The sequence below is a fragment of the Camarhynchus parvulus genome, chromosome 1, assembly GCF_901933205.1.
Source record: "Camarhynchus parvulus chromosome 1, STF_HiC, whole genome shotgun sequence".
Lineage (NCBI taxonomy): Eukaryota > Metazoa > Chordata > Aves > Passeriformes > Thraupidae > Camarhynchus > Camarhynchus parvulus.
Window position 1 is genome coordinate 17,658,894 of NC_044571.1, and position 18,845 is coordinate 17,677,738.

Consider the following 18,845-nt stretch of genomic DNA (forward strand, 5'->3'; position numbering starts at 1 on the left):
AACACATCATTAATGCTGCTGAAAAGAGCAGCACGTGTCAAGGAAAAAGCAAAAGGAGTTCTTCAAAGGTGGGTTCTTCTGGCTTTCTTAGACATAATTTTGATTTATTTTTCCTAAGCAGGAAATCTAGGAGCTTGTCAAGGGTGGAGAAGCGATGCAAACTGCAGAGCTGCAGCCCCTGATAGGATGTGGTCAATACTAATACTCAAGAAAGAGCCCAGTTTGAACAGGGCAGGCTGTCTGTGGGATTGTGCATTTGTATGACATGATGCATAAGCCAAACATTGGGGAAATGAACACAGTGGCTGATTTTAGTCAGTGTCCAAGGTGGAAAAGGCCACTGAATGTATCACTGCTTTTTCTCTTGTTCCTTTCCAGTGCTGACTACTTTTATGGTTTTTCTGGCATCTGAGATTACTCGGAAGAAGATAGATAGCCCATTATGGTTTCTTTTGGAAGGACAAGAGTTGTAATTATCCAAAAATCACAATGGTAACTCGCGTTATCATTTCCTGATGATTGTTCATAGCCAAAATAGAGGAAAACAGATATTCCTCTTTGAATTGAAGAGTAATTTTGGAACAGATGAGAGGTCAGTGTTTTGAAAAACATGTGACTTCAGTAAATTAGGAATCTGGTTTTTATTTCGGGGTATGGGATCTGTTTTTTGATAAGGTACTTAGAAAAATTACACCAATAGCTGCAGAAAGCTGAGGAGATAAGAATGAACTACTTAAACCTGCTACTTTGATATTTGTTATTGCTAAATTCTGCTCAACCATTTCTCACAAGGAATAGCATTATGTCTTTGGTGGACTGTAGGGGTTTACATTGATGGGTATTGAAAGTTTAGGACATTTGGAGCTTTCCAGTGATATGGCTCCACAGGTAATTTTTTCATTTTGGGAGCATGGAAATGACATTACCATGATCCTTTCCCAAAGACCCCTTGTCTAATTTGTTTTTCTCCCAACTATTAATGTATATTTTAAGGTTTCTGGGGCTGGAGTTCATGACTTTGCTCCCTATGTGTAGCATGCCAAGTGCAGTGAAGTCCTGCTCCACATCTTGGTTGCAACCATTACAACCAACAACTTCCACAATGGTGACAGCTCACCTCAGCTGACTACTAAAATCTGTGTCAATCTGCAGGAAAGTTGTATGAGGGCATGGAAGGGAAGAAAATGGATGTTCCTCTAGACTAGGAGGCTGAGCAGCTCAGCCTGAGATAAGTTTCACTGGACTCCCACCTAGCAGAATATGGGGAAAGCAGTGAAAATAGACAACATAAAAGCACAGTGGGATCTAAGCAGTTCAAGATGTTGAGAGCAGAGTGGAGAATGGGAAGGGAACCTGGAAGGAAGGGATGTAGTCATCAGGGAAAGACTGAGAAAGGGAGGTAGGGGTATCTGCAAAGTGGGAAACAGCATGTGCAGACGGCTACAGTCAGGGGAAGCAGTCAGTGGTTCTGTTCCTCTTTTGCTTTTTGTGAGGAGCTGGATCTCCCAGAAATGCCAGTGAAACGTCAGTCTGACATCTATGTATCTTTCCTCTGCTCTGTGGCTGAGTGAAGAGCTCCCCTCCTGTTCAAATGCTAGTTTTAACTGCTTCCCACTTGCTATCAAAGTGAGAGGGCATAAAGTCCTAAATCAAATGACAGGAAAGTTTGGGACTCTGTTGAATCTAACACCCTCCTCCAGTTTCATATTTTGAAAGATGTATTCACATTTCTATCCAAAGCTGCACTCTTCTAAGTAGGTCTTTTCAGTCAGCCACAGTATGTCTGTATCTAAACAGAGCTTGAATTTAAACAGTAGTAAATGAAAGAAGTCTCCAAACCTGCGTGGTGCCCTATGGAACTTCATCCATGGTATTATCTGAGACTGTAAGAGGTTCTGTGCTTTTATTTGGTGCTGTCCTTTTCAAAATAGTATGACCAGAACTGAATACTTTGGAAAGATTTCATGACAACTATCTACTTGGTGCAGCTGTGCTGTAGGAAGAGGATGGCCAGCAGAAGAAGTTCAGGCTGTAGGGCTTTGTCCTGCTGGTGGAGCTGATGCACCTTCTACACTTTTCATTTTTTAAGCTTTTACTTTTCAATGCTTTAAAGTTGTGGGCAGCCACCTCTGTGGTCAATATGTATTACAATGAGGATGTCTTTCTGGTGGCTTATCTAGCAAGCTTTTTGAACAAGGTTTTAGGTAAGAGCATTGTAGTAGTCTCAAATAAATCAAAAGAAACAAATAAGGGGCTTTTTACTGTTCCTGTTTTGACATTTAGCAAGATTGGAACAAAATTTGGTGCTTCTCTTCAGATGTTTTATATCCCAGATAGCTGTGTTGAGATATGTTTGACCAAAGATCTACCATACTGATACCTCTAGTGATCTGGTAAGCCTGGCCTGCCTGGTCATCCAGAAAAAAGACTTTCAGTGTGATTTCAAATGAATCATGCTCTAAAAGTATTTCTATTTCTCTGTCTTTGCTACAGAAGGAGATCAGGAGGGCAACCAGCTCATAAACAAAATAGATGTCCCCGCTGTAAAATCCTATAACTATTTGAGATTCAGACCTCCCTTAGACACCAGCAGTGCCTTCAGCTCACCATCTTGCCTAGTGTCAGCAATGCCCAGAGACAATGACCATCCTTTATCTCTGTAGTGCTATTGTTATGGGAAAGGGCACCAGGAAATTCTGTACTGGATAGGGAATCCTGTAAAGAAGTTAAAAAGTCAGCTGTGAAATGCGTTCCCTCTGGGAAGAAGTCAAATATAAGAAGCAGGAATACAATTATTCTTGTGTTATCATGGTAGGCAACAGGCAATCCCATCAAGCTGCAGAGCTTGGATCAATGTTAGGAAACATGGTGAGAGAAGGGGCAACAGATTGACTTCAGGGCTGGATAGCTTAGGCAAGCTCATATTTTGCTCATCTAATAATCAGGACTTGGTTTAGTGGTGAACACAGTGGTGGTGTTGGGTTGATGGTTGGACTTGATGATCTTAGAGGTCTTTTCCAATATTAACAATTCTATGATTAATAAAACCTCTTGATACAGGAGTAAGAGAAATTGAGAAGCTAGTCATCCCAAACTGCTGACTTTTACAAGAAGTGAAGAGATATATCTTCCAAGTTCCAGAATGCTATCATCTCATTTTACAGGTTCTCTGTAAATTAAGTCTAGTTTAGAAGTGTTGGATGCTGATTCAGCCAGAGCATTCTTTTGTACCACAAAGACAGAAGAAAAAAGTTAGTGCTTAATAGAGTTCAGTTTTGATGTCTTTGGTCCCATTACCATGCCAGTTCTGGTCCTACACTTGCATGTTTTGCAAGAGCAAGGAGGCAGTTTGTGAATGGGAGTGAGCATAAGCTGTGGTTCTTAGAATAAATAAGTCTTGACGCATTGACCTCAAGCTGAATTTCAGCTTTCCTGGATCAGCAAAATTCTGGGTATCTTGTTTGTAAAACTGTCTAGAAATTCAGTTACTGGTGCTAAGTATTCACATTCCTACTGAGCTATTTGTTCATAAGTATTGAGATGGGGTTTCTAGTTTTTACCACATATGAAATGCATGAGAAATCATTCACCTATGAAGCAGCCAACTCTATAATGAAATATGGCAACTTGCTAAAGCACAATATAATGTTCTGTACGGGCATAAAAGGAGAGCAAACAACTTCTTCTGAGTTAACTACTTAAGGAATTTTAGGTCAGTGAAAGGTAATTACCCAAAAATTAACTTGGCCCAGATGCACAGGCTAACATCTGTATTGTTGCAAACTAAATGCCACAGATGTCTTTATAACAAGCAACAGATGCACTCAGTGCTTGGATTTCAGATCTCATCTAAAAATCTTCCTGTTAGAGGTGGCCCTTTCCCTCACTTCTTCCCCAGCCCTACGCAGAGCACTCGCTTACTACTGGCTCAGACTGCTGTCTGCTGCACACCTCACTGACAGCCTCTTGTACTACAGCTCTGCTTTAAAGAGATGGAATTTTATTTACAACAGCTGGCACTGCAGCCCTTTGTTTGCAAGTCAAAAAATACACTTCACTGTATGACCAGAGAGTACAGCTGAGAGAGCACCAGCCCACTGCAACACAGACATTTACAAAGATAACCTCTTACTTGTGTTGGAGACTGTTTTCAGCAGATCTGGTGAGTCAGTGGAAATAAATACTCAGTGCCTTGATAAAGGCACAAACACAGATGTCAGAAAGCAGCAGCCAAAGAAAGCACTATTGTTACAGGATGCTGAGAAATATGAAGTGTTAAACACTTATTTTTAAAGAGAATATTAACTTCAAACTGATGGTACAGGTCTTTGTAGGGAGGTTTCTCCAATGGAAGCAGGGTGGTCGTGAGCATCACACAGGTAGAAAATGCGATGACAGCGCTAATGCTGCTGCACAGCCACAGCTCTGAGGCTGGACATGGGCAGGACCCAAGTGTAGTCATAATGGGAGATGCATCCTGCACTTAGCAGCATGTTGGATGATGTGCTTGCCTGCCATATGGATGGGTACTTGTACTTAGTGCAGCTTCCAGCTGCATCACCTGACCCTGCAGTGGTGTCTCGGCTTCAAGCAGAGTTTTGGCACCCGAGGTGGCTTGTTGCAGAGGCACATGGGCTGGGCTCACCAGCTGAACTGATCCAGGTTCCCTGTAGGGTGACCTGGGATTCCCTCTGGCACCACTGGCCAGCTCAGGCACTGCCGTGATGTGACCAGTGTCTGCCAGGGACACAGTAAAGTCTGCATTTGTCAAATACTCCTGAGGGCTGTGATGAAGAGGGTGAAGAAGTGGGCATCTCCCCTTTCCAATCTATGTGGGCACAAATCCTGCAGATAAGTCTGGTGCTGGGCACATTTAAGGCCTGGGGCAGCTCTGTGTGCTGCTGTTTTCCCAGGAACACTCAGATGTCCTCAGTGATGTGCTGCCCTTTGGTGCAAGTGTTCCACGCGCTGCCCTGGGGACAGGCTGTAAGTGCTGCCTTTCTGACCTCCCCCTTTCCTTCCAGAGGACATCTCTGTCAGCACTGGAGCGCTCAGAACAGCAGATCAGGAGAGCATCCAGCCTGGAAGAGCTGCTTCACATCACTCACTCTGAGGACTGGAAGCTGTGGAAATGCAGGCTAAAGCTGAAGAGCCTGGCCAACCTGGACTCCCGCTCTGCTTCACATCGCTCCACCAGATTTGCTGCTGCTTTCTATGATATTGACACACTGAAAGGTAGGTGCAGGTTTGTGGCCAAGTCTGAGCTCAGCTTCAAAGCCCCTCACTGATTCTTGTGCAGTAAACTGTGAAGGAGGTAAGGGATTTCCTAAAGTATACTCATACCAGAAACAACAGGGCATTTCTGGACAATTAGTTTGTATGAAAAAGTGTCAGACAACGGCCTGAGTACACCTCCCTGTCATGTGGCCAAATCAGGCTTATTTTCTCTGCATACTCTCCAAAGGGAAGATGTACTCCTCAGGGATTTGTCAGTACACAAAAGAGAAGTCAATGTACAAAAACCAGGTCAGAATGACTGGATGAGGGGCTGGAGAGCACCACTGTGCTACATCTCAGAACCTGCTTGCAGGCAGAAATGAATAAACTTTACTGCAGGCATAGAAATCCCTTTTTTTATTAGGTGTGCTCTGATACAAGGCACTGCACCAGCAGCAGTGTCTGTGTGGGAATTGAGAGGAAGAAGGCATTGCCCTAACCTTGATCTGTTTGAAGAAGTTTCTCCAGAGAAAAGACCTCGAGGCAACCAACCAGAAACTAAAAGCGGAGAATCACAACCTACTCCTTCCATCTGGAACAAGTATGAATATTGCTCCTTGTAGCTGCGATGCTCAAGAGGCGCTACATATTCATGGATGAAAAAACAAAGGATCAGTTACTATATTTTAGTCCAGCAAATGCACATCCTACAGCAAAGCTAAACTCCAGCCTAATGAAGGACAGGCTGAGATAATCTTTGTTGTCTTTATCCTGCTGTGATATTATCATATCACTTTCCTTTTGGGAAATCACATATTACTGATCCTGTTCCAATACCACTTTTACAACAACCCCAGCCACATTCACACACCATTACTCAGCTAAATTATGCCTGAACAAAGGCCTTAAATTGCTTCTCTGAGCCACAACACAGAAATGTGTATACAAGTGCCTGTCTAAAGAGGATTTTCATATCACAGGCATGGCTTTTCACAGAAATTTTGTACAGAAAAGAAGTTAAAACAAATACACACATGAAGAACAATTAAGACAGCTTTTAATAGTTACAAACATTTTGCTTACATACCCTTGTAATTCTACTCAAAAACATTAAAAATCCATAGAGTTATTAGGAGTATCCAGAGTCAAGCGGTGTAATCCTCTACTCACTGTTGCTCATTTAGTGAACACCAACATTTCTGCAAAACTAAAACATCCCTTTTGTCAGAACAGCATGACAAAAGGAAATGTTATTAAATGTTACTGAGGCAGGGAACATTGAAACGGGCATTTTTCAATGGCAGAAGAGTGTAACTCAATATTTATAATGTAAATAATGTTCCAATAATAAGGTCACTATGACATTTAGCGTGCTGTGAATTATTTGAGATGGTCACAGGGCTGGAGCATCTCTCCTAAGAAGTCAGGCTAAGAGAGTTGGGGCTGTTCAGCCTGGAGAAGAGAAGGCTTCATGGAGATCTAATTGCAGCCTTCCAGTATCTAAGAGGGAATCTAAGCTGGTATCTCCAGCTGCAAGACAACTGGAGAGGGACTTTTCCCAAGGGCATGTAGTGAAGCTAAAAGAGGGTAAGTTTACATTAGATATTAGGTTGCCCAGAGAAGCTATGGATGACACATCCCTGCAAGTGTTCAGGGCCTGGCTGGATTGAATACTGAGCATCCTGGTCTAGAGGAAGGTGTTCCTGCCCCCAGCAGAGGGGTTGGAATTCGATGATCTTTAAGGTCCCTTCCCAACTAAAATGTTCTGTGGTTCTCTTTTACTATGGTCATATTGATAAAGTTTTCTACTTGGAGCAGCTATTAAGTTGCTTGCTATTTTCCCTTTGAAAGTCTAAATTCAGACACAGAGATGTCAGCTTTCTCATTAAAAGTCAAGGTGCTGAAATTCAAGTTAAAAAAAGCCCATTGGGGCTGGCCATTCTTCCATTCAAAGTGGAATTATCCCAGGACAGCAAGTACTTTTGTTCTAATATATTGATATGTTCAATGTACTAAAGCTCCTTTTAAAAAGCCACAAACCCATAAGCATGTCTTTCTCTCCCACACCCTTTCCAGTCATTAAACAGTGACCTTTCTGCCAAGTGCATCTGTTTTGTTTTAATAAAATGTTTTGATGAGAAGGCTGGGTCAAGACTTATCATTGTTTCACTAGAGTATCTTCCACAGCACTCCAGACTCCATCAGGGAAAATTCAGGACTTTGTTCCTCCTTTCTAAAGCTTTAACAATGAATGCCCTGAAAGTTTGTGTCACTTCATCTAACCACAGTCTCCCCTGAGCTGCTCAGCCACTAAGGACTGCAGCTCTTTCAAGCTGCAGACTGTATCACAGACAAATTTCTCAGAACCTGCTGTGTGCTTGGTCTCAGAAATGACCAGGGTGACAAGATGAACAAGATGTGACACTCGGTTGCTTGGCAGCCAGTTCCTGTAGCAGCCCTTCTGCTAAAGAAGTGGTTAATAAAGTGAGGATGTGTGCAGCTGGAAAGGTCATCGCTGCTTGTGCTCATTGAAGTGACATCTGAAGTGATTACATGCGCATACATTAATGAGTTTGGCAAACACTTTATCTTCTATTTTAATGTTAGGATTAGATTGGTGTTTGGATAGAACTAACATTACTCTAGAAAATTCTATTAATTTTAACGATTATCCTTCTCTTAATTTATGCCTCTTCTTCAAAATTCAGACATCAAACTCTTATTTCTTGTACTCTCTGCATCACTGAAAAATGGAGCAAATCAACCATGTTTTGTTCCTGAAAATGGAACATTTTCAGGAATAAACAAAATTGTTTAAATATACAAAGTCAGTTGAAGAAAGAGTTAAAAATAACAAAAGGAAAGTCAGGAATGAGAAAAACAGATCTTCACCTGAAGGTGAGGTATAGCTTGTAGGTTAAAAGTATTCCAAGGTTTCTTTTTTCTCAGAACTTCTCTGTAAATGTAGGAACTGCTTTTACAATAGTAGGGAGGTAGACTGAGCTGGAAGAGAGAGCATAATAGTTTAAAAGTTGCTTTTCATCTTTCACAAGCCTGATGTAAGGGGTAAAGAAGAAAAATGTTTTTCATCATTTTAAGAAGAACTTAAAGCATAAGCATTGATGACTCATGAGCAATTCCATAACTTGAATCAAGTAAGCAAAAGGCAAAAAAAGGAGAGCCACCTCTTGAGAAAACTCAAGACTGTATTATGTCTATTAGGTAAATGTCACTTTTTTCTCTGTCTGGCTCAGGTAGTTAATGCATTATTCCTTCTCACAGCCAGAATTTGACAAATCAGTCAAGCCTAGTCTACTAGTCTACAGCAATTCAGAATTTGAAAGATGCCACGGTGTTCTGAATAGACGACTCACACTTGAATTCATATTCCTGTTATTCAGCCTGAACCCCCTGGTGGTACTGAGGTGTGAGACTGTTTGTCTTGGATTTCACTGGGCATTTTGGAAACTGTGCTCTCTGGCTGACATTCACCAGGAGTACTCAAAGCCTCTGACCAGAATCTGGTAATCATTAATGTGCTTTTGCACTAAGGCCCAGGCCCTGCTGAGTCCATGGTGGGGTGTGCTCAGAGAGAGGATAAAGTGACAATAGGAAAGGCTACCCAGGAGCAAAGGGGAACAGGGTGTGGGGGCAGCTTGGCCAGAGAGACACTGTGGAGCTGGGAACTCTCAGCTAAGGGAAATCAATGCAGCTCTACCTGATCTGCAGCAATTAGAAGAAATTTTGCTCATTTGCATTGAAAGCTGAAGGCAGATAAATGCAGCAACCTCTCTGCCAGTGCAGCTGGTGTAAGTTACTGGGATAATTTTGCACTCAGAGTCCCTCTGGTCCTTAGATTGATCCAAATAGGTGCAAATTGATCCAAGTAAGTGCAAATGGCCTGCCAGCACTTCATTTTTATTTATATAATGCTTCTGCTTCACTAATCAAGAGGTTTAGATTTGCCATGATTGTTCATAAAAATGCTGTTTTCTCCAGTCATAGATGAAGAATGGCAAAAGACTCAGTGTGTGCCAAGGGAAACCTGTGTGGAAGTTGCCAAAGAACTGGGTACAACAACCAACAAATTTTTCAAGCCTCCCTGTGTGAATGTGTTCAGATGTGGAGGCTGCTGCAACGAGGAGAGTCTCAGCTGCATGAATACAAGTACAACTTACGTGTCAAAAACGGTAAATGAGGCTATTCATCTGTTTTCTTTTTACCCTGGCTCACCAAAAAGGGAGGGGAAGGAGGATGTTTGGTTTCTGAGATCCTGTTATGAAAGATCTGTCTGCACTATCATAACAAACAGAAGAATTAATTCTTTATCCATGTGGAGTGAATGCAGGAGAGTGCAATAGCATTTTACATTCATGTTGCATTATTAAAAATTGTTTATATATGTGTAGAGATGGAAAATCAGGTCCTGAGAAAGTGACTGCAGGCTCATGATGATCAGAAGTTAAATCCTTCTTTTATATAGTCACTTGGACTGGGGACCCCTTGAGATCATTGTTTCCTGGGAATCCTCTGTAGCCAAGGTTTAACCCCAGGAAATTTTGTTGTGTTGGGTCGCTGCATTTCAATTTCTCATCCGTGCCAAGAAGGCTGGCTAGCAATTTTGGATGTGCAATTTTGCAGGCCAAAAAAGGAGACATATTCATCAGGAGAGACCAGATGCTTTTAATTAGCATGCCTCAGGATCTGAATGTCCCAGTTCACACACCTCTTAGGGAAAGAAAGGCATAAACCAGTAGCCAATTACTAAATGGGTGCAACAGGCGATACCCGAGTTTTAATGACCAGTCCCAGAAACTGAGCACAGAGTAGCCAGACAGATTCTTTCTGTAGACTCCCACTAGAGGCTATGTACAGAGATATCTTGCTCCAGTGGGTGACTGAGCAGAGCTCCAACTTTAGTACTGTCAATCCACTCCGTGGCTGAAACCATCCGCCATTCATCAGCAATCTGGTCTAGTGGATGGCCCCCCTGCCCATGGGAGGGGGTAGGGGGTTGGAACTGATCTTTAAGGTCCCTTCCAACTAAGCCTTTCTGTGATTCTATGATTCATACCCACTGATGAAGCACATGACACTGGTCCTCTTTGATAAACCATGACCTTGTGCATTCCTATTTTACTTGGCGTAATAAATGAAATTCTACTTATGAAAAAGTCTTTTCTTTAAATCGTAATAAAGATCAAGGGCAATTGTTTCAAAAAGAAAATTGAAGCCCTTATGGGGAACAGGTCCAATTCGCTTCTGTATTTATTTTGTGTTTGTTGGAAAGTAATTCCACTGTGTCTGGTTGTACTGGAATATAGCTGGAGTTAAATAAATCAGGGCCTGTCCTTCTTGCGTCAATGCTCATCAGTTGCTTTCATTCCACACCAGAAGGAGAAAGCTGTTATGAGCTGTTGGCCACACACAAAAGACATCTGATCAGCTCAGGGAGCTAGGTCAGGCTAAGAAGTATTTATTTATTTATGTGTTTTTTGAGCAGCAGTTCATAAGTTTGTTGAAAAACTGCAATTTTGCAGAGTGTAACATTCCTTTAGCATCCTTCAAAATAAGCATTCCCTCCAAAGTCCCCAGCTAAGTTCCATTTCTGGATACACTACCATCAGTCCAGATTTATTCATCTAATGGAATTATTCCCATATTTCCATATTAGTGAGAGGATTTTTTTCCCTTGGTATAAAATATTGATTGGAGGATATTGGTGCCACCTAAAGTTAGACACTGCAACACTTAATGCCTAAGCAGTCTGCTTAGGAATACTCAGTCCCTGCAGGTGGATGCAACTTTAAGCCAGGACATGCTGGCACACAAAGATGTGCCCAATGCTTTGGTTTCCACGGGAAGGAAGCTGGTTTGAGGGGCAGAGGGAGTGTGGATCCCTTCAATAGCTCCTACACAGAGCTGCCCAAGGAATCAGAGCCTCATCAGGCCTACTCAGAGATCACTCAGCAATCTGGATGCACTGAAAGCAGGCTGCTTGGCTCCTTCAGCTCCTGCTGTAGTCAACAGAGACACAGTTCCGAGATGATTCCCTGCAGAAACCCAGCTGAAGCAGAATGAACTTTCCCCTATTCACTCCTGTTTCTTCCCTCTCCGAGGAGACTGTGGGGGTTAAGTTAGGTCCCTAAAGATGCATACTGTGATTTTACCCAAGGACAGTTAAATAGGTCTCTGTAAGTAGTAGAGATTCAACTGATCGTACAACCAAAACCAAAGTTCTCAACACCTACCTCTTTCCCATTTGGCCCTAGCATCCCAAAGAGGTTTCTGTGTTTGCTTGCCAAAGATTTTGAGTTTTGGATGTTTAATATCTGTAATACAGCACTAGGATGCCCATTTTGGCAAGTTCCTAGCTTGGTGGGCATTGCTTACTCTTCAAAACCCTCAGTGCACTTCTGCTCATTTAAATTTATAGTAACTATCTCTACATAAGAGCAAGGGTGGGGAAAATGGTGGAAAGGAATACAAGATTTTTCTTTAAAATTGTAATTATTAATTAATAATTAACTGTAGAATGGAAACTGAAAAATAAATGTTATTTTCGCCATCTAGCTCTTTGAGATCTCGGTTCCCTTGACAAGTGTTCCTGAGCCTGTGCCCATCAAAATTGCCAATCACACGGCCTGTAAGTGCACATCAAACACCCAGCACCAGCAGTACACCATCATACGAAGATCTGTCCAGTACCCAGAGGAAGATGGGTAAGTTCCCTCATTTGCAAACTTCTACACACGTTGAAATTGTTTTGTCCTGATTTGCATGCTATAATGGTCCATTCTCTTTCTGTTATCCCAACAGTTTTTTGATTATCTTTTGACTTGATTATCACTCAGGGTTAGAAAGTTCACCCAAACCATGTCAATTTTAAGTGTATGGTCATCAGAACAAACTGATGGCCAGTTCAGCAGCATCTGGAGTCACTAAGATATTTAGGTTCTTGAGCAGGAACTCCAAGTGCTCATATTGGCACTATGCTCCACTGGAGCTATTTGAGAATGTGTGCATAGACATTTTCAGCCTGACACAGGAGCTCTGCTTGTGCATTATTTAGCCAGGGCACACTGAGTTCTGTGCTCAAGCTAAAGCCCTCTGTCACACTTTATGGCACGTTGGGTCAGAATCAATGTGAATCTTGGCTTTTCACTCTTTGATCCAGTCTTGGTTTGGATCTGTTGGGCTCATGGATGGGAGAAAAGTGACCTCACATCTCACTCCAAAATGTGGCACAAAATACAAGTACTCCTGGGTGAGAAAAGGCCACATAAATAAACAAAGACTCTAGAAACTCAACTAGCTTGAGTGACTCACTAGAAGTCATCTTGAAAATCTCTGTCAAGCCTTGCATTTGGTCTCCATCACTGCCCCCAAGTTGGACATTGGGATGGTGAGAGGTGTCATTTCAGCAAAGCCACTCCAGCCCTCCCTCAGCCTGCTGGCCACTCTGAATCCTCTTTCTTGACAAATACAGAAGAACCTCAGTCTTTTTTCAGTTTGTGAGTTTCCCTCCCAGACCAAAGGGCCTGAAAGTGAATCTGTTCCTCTGACACTGAAATAATCCTCTGAGCATCCATGAGCATGGGCAAATTAAACTGGAACTGAACCTCTTGGCAGCATGGCAAAATTCAGTAAAGTTACACAACATGAATACTGCAGGACAAAGACCACCCTGCCTGGGGTAAAGCTGTTTTATGGAAAAGTGGAGCTGCAAAACTGTAGCTTTTTCCTAGAAATAGGTGCTAAACTTCCTTCCTTTGTTGCTGGGAGCCAGAGAGCTCCCCCCTGTCATCAGGACCACCCAGACCCCGTTCCTTCTGTTTGCAGCAGTAATGCACACTGTAATGCCAGGCCTTCACGTGGGACAGGTGGCAAATCCAGCACACCAGCAGCTCATTTTGCCAAATGGTTACTCTGATGCCCCTAATTATCTTTTTTAAATTCCTATCTCAATTTCTTTTTCTTCTAGATGCCCCTTTACCAACAAATTTTGCCATAATGGATGGATCTGGGATAGTGACAAATGTGAATGTGTTATAGACACACAGCACTCCAACAGACGAGAAGGTAAAGATGGAATGACACTTTTGCATACTCTCTCCAAGCTCTTTGTCTCTCATTCTGGTCTTCTCAGTTTTTTTACATTGAGAGAGTTAAAGTTTTTATTCCACATCTGTAGATAGACTTGGATTATGGTATGGAAACTCACCTGAAAATAAACACACATATGTGCTTCCCCACATCTCATGTGTTTTTTTTTGCTTGGATGTTTTACTCTCTCTGTATCAGCAACCTGAGTAGGACATAGGAAAGTATTTATAAGATTTTGTGAAGTAGGCACCCTGTGCAAATTTTTATTTCACATGTGCCTTAAATTGTATGATGGGCATTAGGAAATCTTCTCAACTGTAGAAAAAATGCCCTAGAATACATTGTATGGGGCAGATACTATTTTTTTAATTATTATTTTGTTTTTAGTTCTTAAGAAAAGAATTAGAAGTAATAAGCAATAAGATGACAAAATCAGTCCTGCACATTAGCTGTAGTCAGTGCAAAAAGTTATATAACCTTTCAAAATATTTGAGTACTTTTAATAATAATCTCAAATTATATAGGAATCTTTCAAACTGATATACCCTACAAACTAGGGAGTATGTATGTATACTTCTTCAGCTCTGTGGAAGGAAATGAAAGAGGATACAATTTGTAGAAGAATAGTAACTGCCTTTCTTCCTCTGCTTCTCCTGTAAAATTTTAATTTGTCAATGAAAATTTCAGGAAATATTCTGGGTGATAATTGTGTAAGTCTAAACGTACTTACTAGCAATAAATATTAAGAGAAATAAAATTTTCTCCAGGTCCTGTGTAAAGTTTTTAAAAATTGTTTTTCTCAGGAAATTTTATTGGTCAAAATAACACAATCATAGCACTAGAGGAAACAGACAGTGAAGGAAACCTTGACTTTGTGCTTTAAGCTACATTCAGCAAGAGAAAGAATAAACCACTCAAGACAAAAATAAATTCATCTGGTGAGCAACTCCTAGACTAGCAAACTAAAATAAAACTAAAGAACCTCATAAACTGGTCTACTGATTGCAGTCTCCTAATGTTAATAAGCAAGAAATAATTTGCATAGTGGTTTCTGTTGGATCTTTTCTCACTCTGGATAAGATCCTCTGCCCATCAGGTTAGGCAGTCAAACACAAGTTAGACTTTTCAGTCCAAAAAAGATTAGTACTCTATTTTAGACTGAGTCTTTTGTATAGTCAGCTTGGAGCATTAAAATCTGTGGCTTGCAACAAAGGCAATTATAGCCTTTGTTGACATACACTCAATACTTCCTCAGAAAAAATATCATTCTCTGAAGTACATTGTGTTTGGCAAGTGGCTGGGACAAAATAACTTAAAATCTGTCTTTGATGTTGGAACAAAGTGAGATTGAAACACTCAACACCACTTCACACATGCCAGGTTTTATCACCCAAAGGAAAGGGTTTGTCTTCCAAGAATTTTGGGCAGACTCCCTCCTTGCTTTCAATAGGCCTTAGGTTTTATTCTGTTGAGATATTGGTTTTTCATCATTGAGTAAATAATAATGAAAGTTTCTTTCAAGTAAGGTGCAAGCCTTTGCTGGCCACTGAGATCAGGGATCAGATGGCAGAGGTGCAGGTTACATTTCACATTCCATAGGTTATATCCAAGAGCTAATTGTAAAGCTACAGGAAATTACCTTCCAATGGCACCTTATATGCCATGACCTTTAACCAGGGATGTGCTGCTTGCATTTTAATAAAGCTTTCACAAAATGTGTTCCCTTTTTGCTAGGATTAGCTTCATATTGTACTCCAGATGTGCATTTTCAGGGAAGATGTTAGACAGTGAGTTGTCTTGGCTGTTCTGGCTTTTTTTCTGAAACGAAGTATTTTCTTTCATCTTTGACAAATACGAATGTGCTCCTTGTTGAAGTGCTAGGCCAGCTTGCCCCCTAGTAGACACAGCATTACTGCTTAAAAACTTCTGCAGTGACTGTGTAGTGAAGTACACATGTGATGGGTGTGGTAGTTTGCACGGATTTGCCTTTTTGTCATGGGTAGACTAAATCCTTTTTGAGATTATATTTTAAAACTTGCTGTCCAGTAAATATTTGTGCATTCCAGAGCATAACACTGATGGGCTCTTGCAATATACCTCACCCAAAATTTTTTTGTGCTAAGTTCAACCCACAAGAAATAGCAGTATTAGAATAAAGTGGAATAATCAGTGCAATCTTCTCGAGTCCTTTTCTGCACAGGAAGTTGCAACAGAAATTGTGAAGTCTAGAATCCATCAGAAAGTACATGTGTGAGTCCTAATGAATACAGAACATACAGAGTCTCTTCAAAAGGAGGATTTAGTCCTGTAAAGCTTACTGCTAAATGATGTATGTGCTATTGCAGGACTCCCTTCTCTTGCTGAGCTGGCTATGTGTGGACAACATATGGAATTTGATGAAGAAAATTGTGAATGCATCTGTAGACATAAGTGTCCCACAGATTTCTTTCAAAGTAAAGAGAACTGCAGCTGCTATTTGTGTAGGGAGAGCCAGGAGAGCTGTGCTCTAAAACACAAGATATTTCATGCTGAAACCTGCAGGTAAGTGATCCTTGCCATTCAGTGTCTACACTGCAAGAACTAAATTAGAGATGCAAGTGCTTAATTGGCTGGGAGGTCCACTTGGGATAAAATACCTTGCTGAAGTTAGGAAGATGATATTAGTACTACTACTACTACTACTACTACTACTACTACTACTACTACTACTACTAATTTATTAATAATAATATTTTATTATATTTAAAATACTTATAGTATAAAAGGAGTCTAAGGTTTGTTTGTATTTTTAAGAAATCTGGACAAGGCCATTATTCAAGTGTCAATACGTACTACCTTTTTTTTTTTTTTTTTGCTAATTTTTAGGGAATGATGATTAAAACTGTACTACAACTGGTATTAGTTTTTGCAATGAGATACAGAGTCTTGTAGGTAGGCAGATCCCATCCTGTGCCAGCTGTTCTCTGTGCCAGCTGAAGGCAATCTCATGGATGGTTAGGGACAAAGGCTCCCTAAATTTGCACACAGAGCACACAGCACATTCCTTATCCAGTTTGTCCTCAGAGCAAGTAATTTTCTGAACCTAATGCAATTTTGTACACATATAAATCTACTCAACCAGCTCTGACTCCACTGAGAAGCAGGAAAATGGTATTGGGGCTACTACACTCCATGAATTTTCCTAATCTGTTTGTATTATTAGTTTTGAGGAATCTAGTCAACCAGCTCTGACTCCACTGAGAAGCAGGAAAATGGTTCTGGGGCTACTATGCTCCATGAATTTCCCTAATCTGTTTGTATTATTAGTTTTGAGGTTTCTGTGTCAAATCTCAGATAGAAAATGCCCTCATGGATTAGTTACATTTTAAATTTTTCAGAAAGCTTTGGTCCCATGTAGAGGCCCAGGAGCATGCAGTAGCTTAGTCTCAAAGTTTATATAAGGATAGTCAGCATCCAGTTTCCCTGGGTACCTTGGCTGAGTTGTAGCTCACTGAGTGGTCACCCACAGGGTTTAACACCCAGTGACTTCATATTCATTCACAGGGAAGATGCTGTGGAAGAATTAACATTTGCATCTTCAGGTTCAGCTTTGAAAACAAGGACAAACACAAAGTAGTTGGCAAGTATAAAAATAGCTAAAACAATTAACAGAGCTAAAAATGAGCATGAAAAAAAAAAAGGTTATTCATATGTTTCAGGTGGGAGGGGAGCAATGTAATCATTTGTTTACATGAATTTGGCTTTTAGAAATTCCTGTAACCTGGACACAGGACCTTAATGCCAGACTTCCATGCAGTATTTCTGGAGGAGCAAAGCTGAACCATGAAATGAGATCAGCTGCTTTGCAAAGTCCAAGGGCAGCACTTTCCAGTGCTAACCCTCAGGACTTCACTGGTCTCAAGAAAGGAAAGCATGACTTAAGTTGTGAATCTGGACAAATGGACCACCGCAAGATGTTGCTGTAGACAGAAATTGTGAGGCAGCAAATTCTTGTCTCCCTCTCTTGTAGGATGTCAACATCTTTCCAAACAGTGTGTAGGGAGCATTGCAGTGTTCAATGATGAAAAAGTTGAGGAATGTGACAGTGAGAATTTTCATATTAAAATGCTTTTCTCTTTTGTGTTCTTTCTCCTTAATCAAACAGTTGTGAAGACAGATGTCCATCCCAACCCAGAACATGCCCAACAGCCAAACCAGTCTGTTCCAGGCACTGTCGCTGTCCAAAGGAGAAGAGAGGTTCTCATGGGTCCCAAAGCAGAGAAACTCCTTGACTGAGCTTCCCCTATTCTTTGAAAATCCACTGCTTCGCAAAGTAGCTGTCACTGACTTTCAAACAATAGTAAACATGAACATCTTCCACATTAATAGCAGAAGAATTAATCCAGTCTGCATTTATTTATTAGAGTAATCACTAAATGCAAGTGAATCCTCTGGGACACTGGTTATTGTTCTCTAAGAGGTAACAACAGCTGATGAATTTCTGTCTGCATGGAAGAAAGATTGGAAAGTATCAGTTCAATGTTACATTATGGAAGATGAAACTGTGTATTGGAAATAGAGTCACAGTCTCCAGCCAGTCTTTCAGAAATTGAGACTTGATAATCTTAGCCTCTGAATCCTTAGCTAATGCAGCTCCTGGGTAAAACTTTCTTCAGAAATTCAGTGTACAGGATTTGGCTTCTAATAGGTTCAGCACTGAGTTATTTGATCTACTGTTCAGCTTTGATTATCATTTTGTGTTTATTGTACAACTACTGTCAGATGTGCCATATTTAAGTGTATATAAGAAAATAAATACATCAGTTATTCGAGTGGATTTGATTTTTCTCTGTTATTTTAAAACTCTGCCAAACAAAAGGAAAATAAGAAAAACCCCATAGCCATTTCAAGTACAGTTTTCTTACATTTGTTCCACCGGGATTGGATCCTGCCCAAACACAGGTCAAAACAAGGTCACTTGACCCAATATTTTCAGTAAAAAAGAAGCATTTTTCCCATGTCTGCTTGACAGCATGTGTGATTTATTTATTTGTTCCTGGTGTAGTGTGTTAATCTTCCTAAGGGGATAACAGCACTCTAGTACTGATCCTTCAGTGATTTTTTGGAAAAGCACTGTTCACAAGAAGGTTTTCCTTTTAGCCTACCACACAACGAAAATATCTCCTTTGCACTGAAATTCCTCTCCCCAGTGTGAGGCCTGAGTAATAGTGCTTTAACCAGATCAGAAAAGGGCAGTACTATTTTCTGAGCCACTTAAGTCTGCTTGTGAGCTAGTCCAGAGAAAATATTATGAGCAATAATCCTGAACTGGAAGTCATAGTCTTGACATTGGTATGATTTTTTCCCAGTTGCTGAATTCTCCAATTCTACACTGCACTGTGAACAAAGGGAATAGAGTATATGAAACAAAAGCTACAGAGATGGAAGGTTGGACACAACACAGGGAACAGGAAATGGATTTCTGATTTGCAACTAAGATTTTTTTTATTCATATAAGAAAACCAGATTGCTTTATAGTGAAA

The 18,845-nt window shown here is 40.8% G+C and overlaps 1 protein-coding gene across 1 annotated transcript in view; it reads left to right on the forward strand.

Annotated features, from left to right (window-relative positions):
- Positions 1-18,134, forward strand: part of VEGFD (vascular endothelial growth factor D) — a 30,849-nt gene extending 12,715 nt beyond the window's left edge. Inside the window, exons 2-7 of the mRNA XM_030948800.1 lie at positions 5,025-5,235; positions 9,217-9,407; positions 11,791-11,939; positions 13,202-13,299; positions 15,669-15,864; positions 17,468-18,134. Of these exons, the coding sequence (XP_030804660.1) occupies positions 5,025-5,235; positions 9,217-9,407; positions 11,791-11,939; positions 13,202-13,299; positions 15,669-15,864; positions 17,468-17,594 (972 nt within the window). The 3' untranslated portion in view covers positions 17,595-18,134. The remainder of the gene's footprint in view (positions 1-5,024; positions 5,236-9,216; positions 9,408-11,790; positions 11,940-13,201; positions 13,300-15,668; positions 15,865-17,467) is intronic.
- The last annotated feature ends 711 nt before the right edge of the window (positions 18,135-18,845 follow it).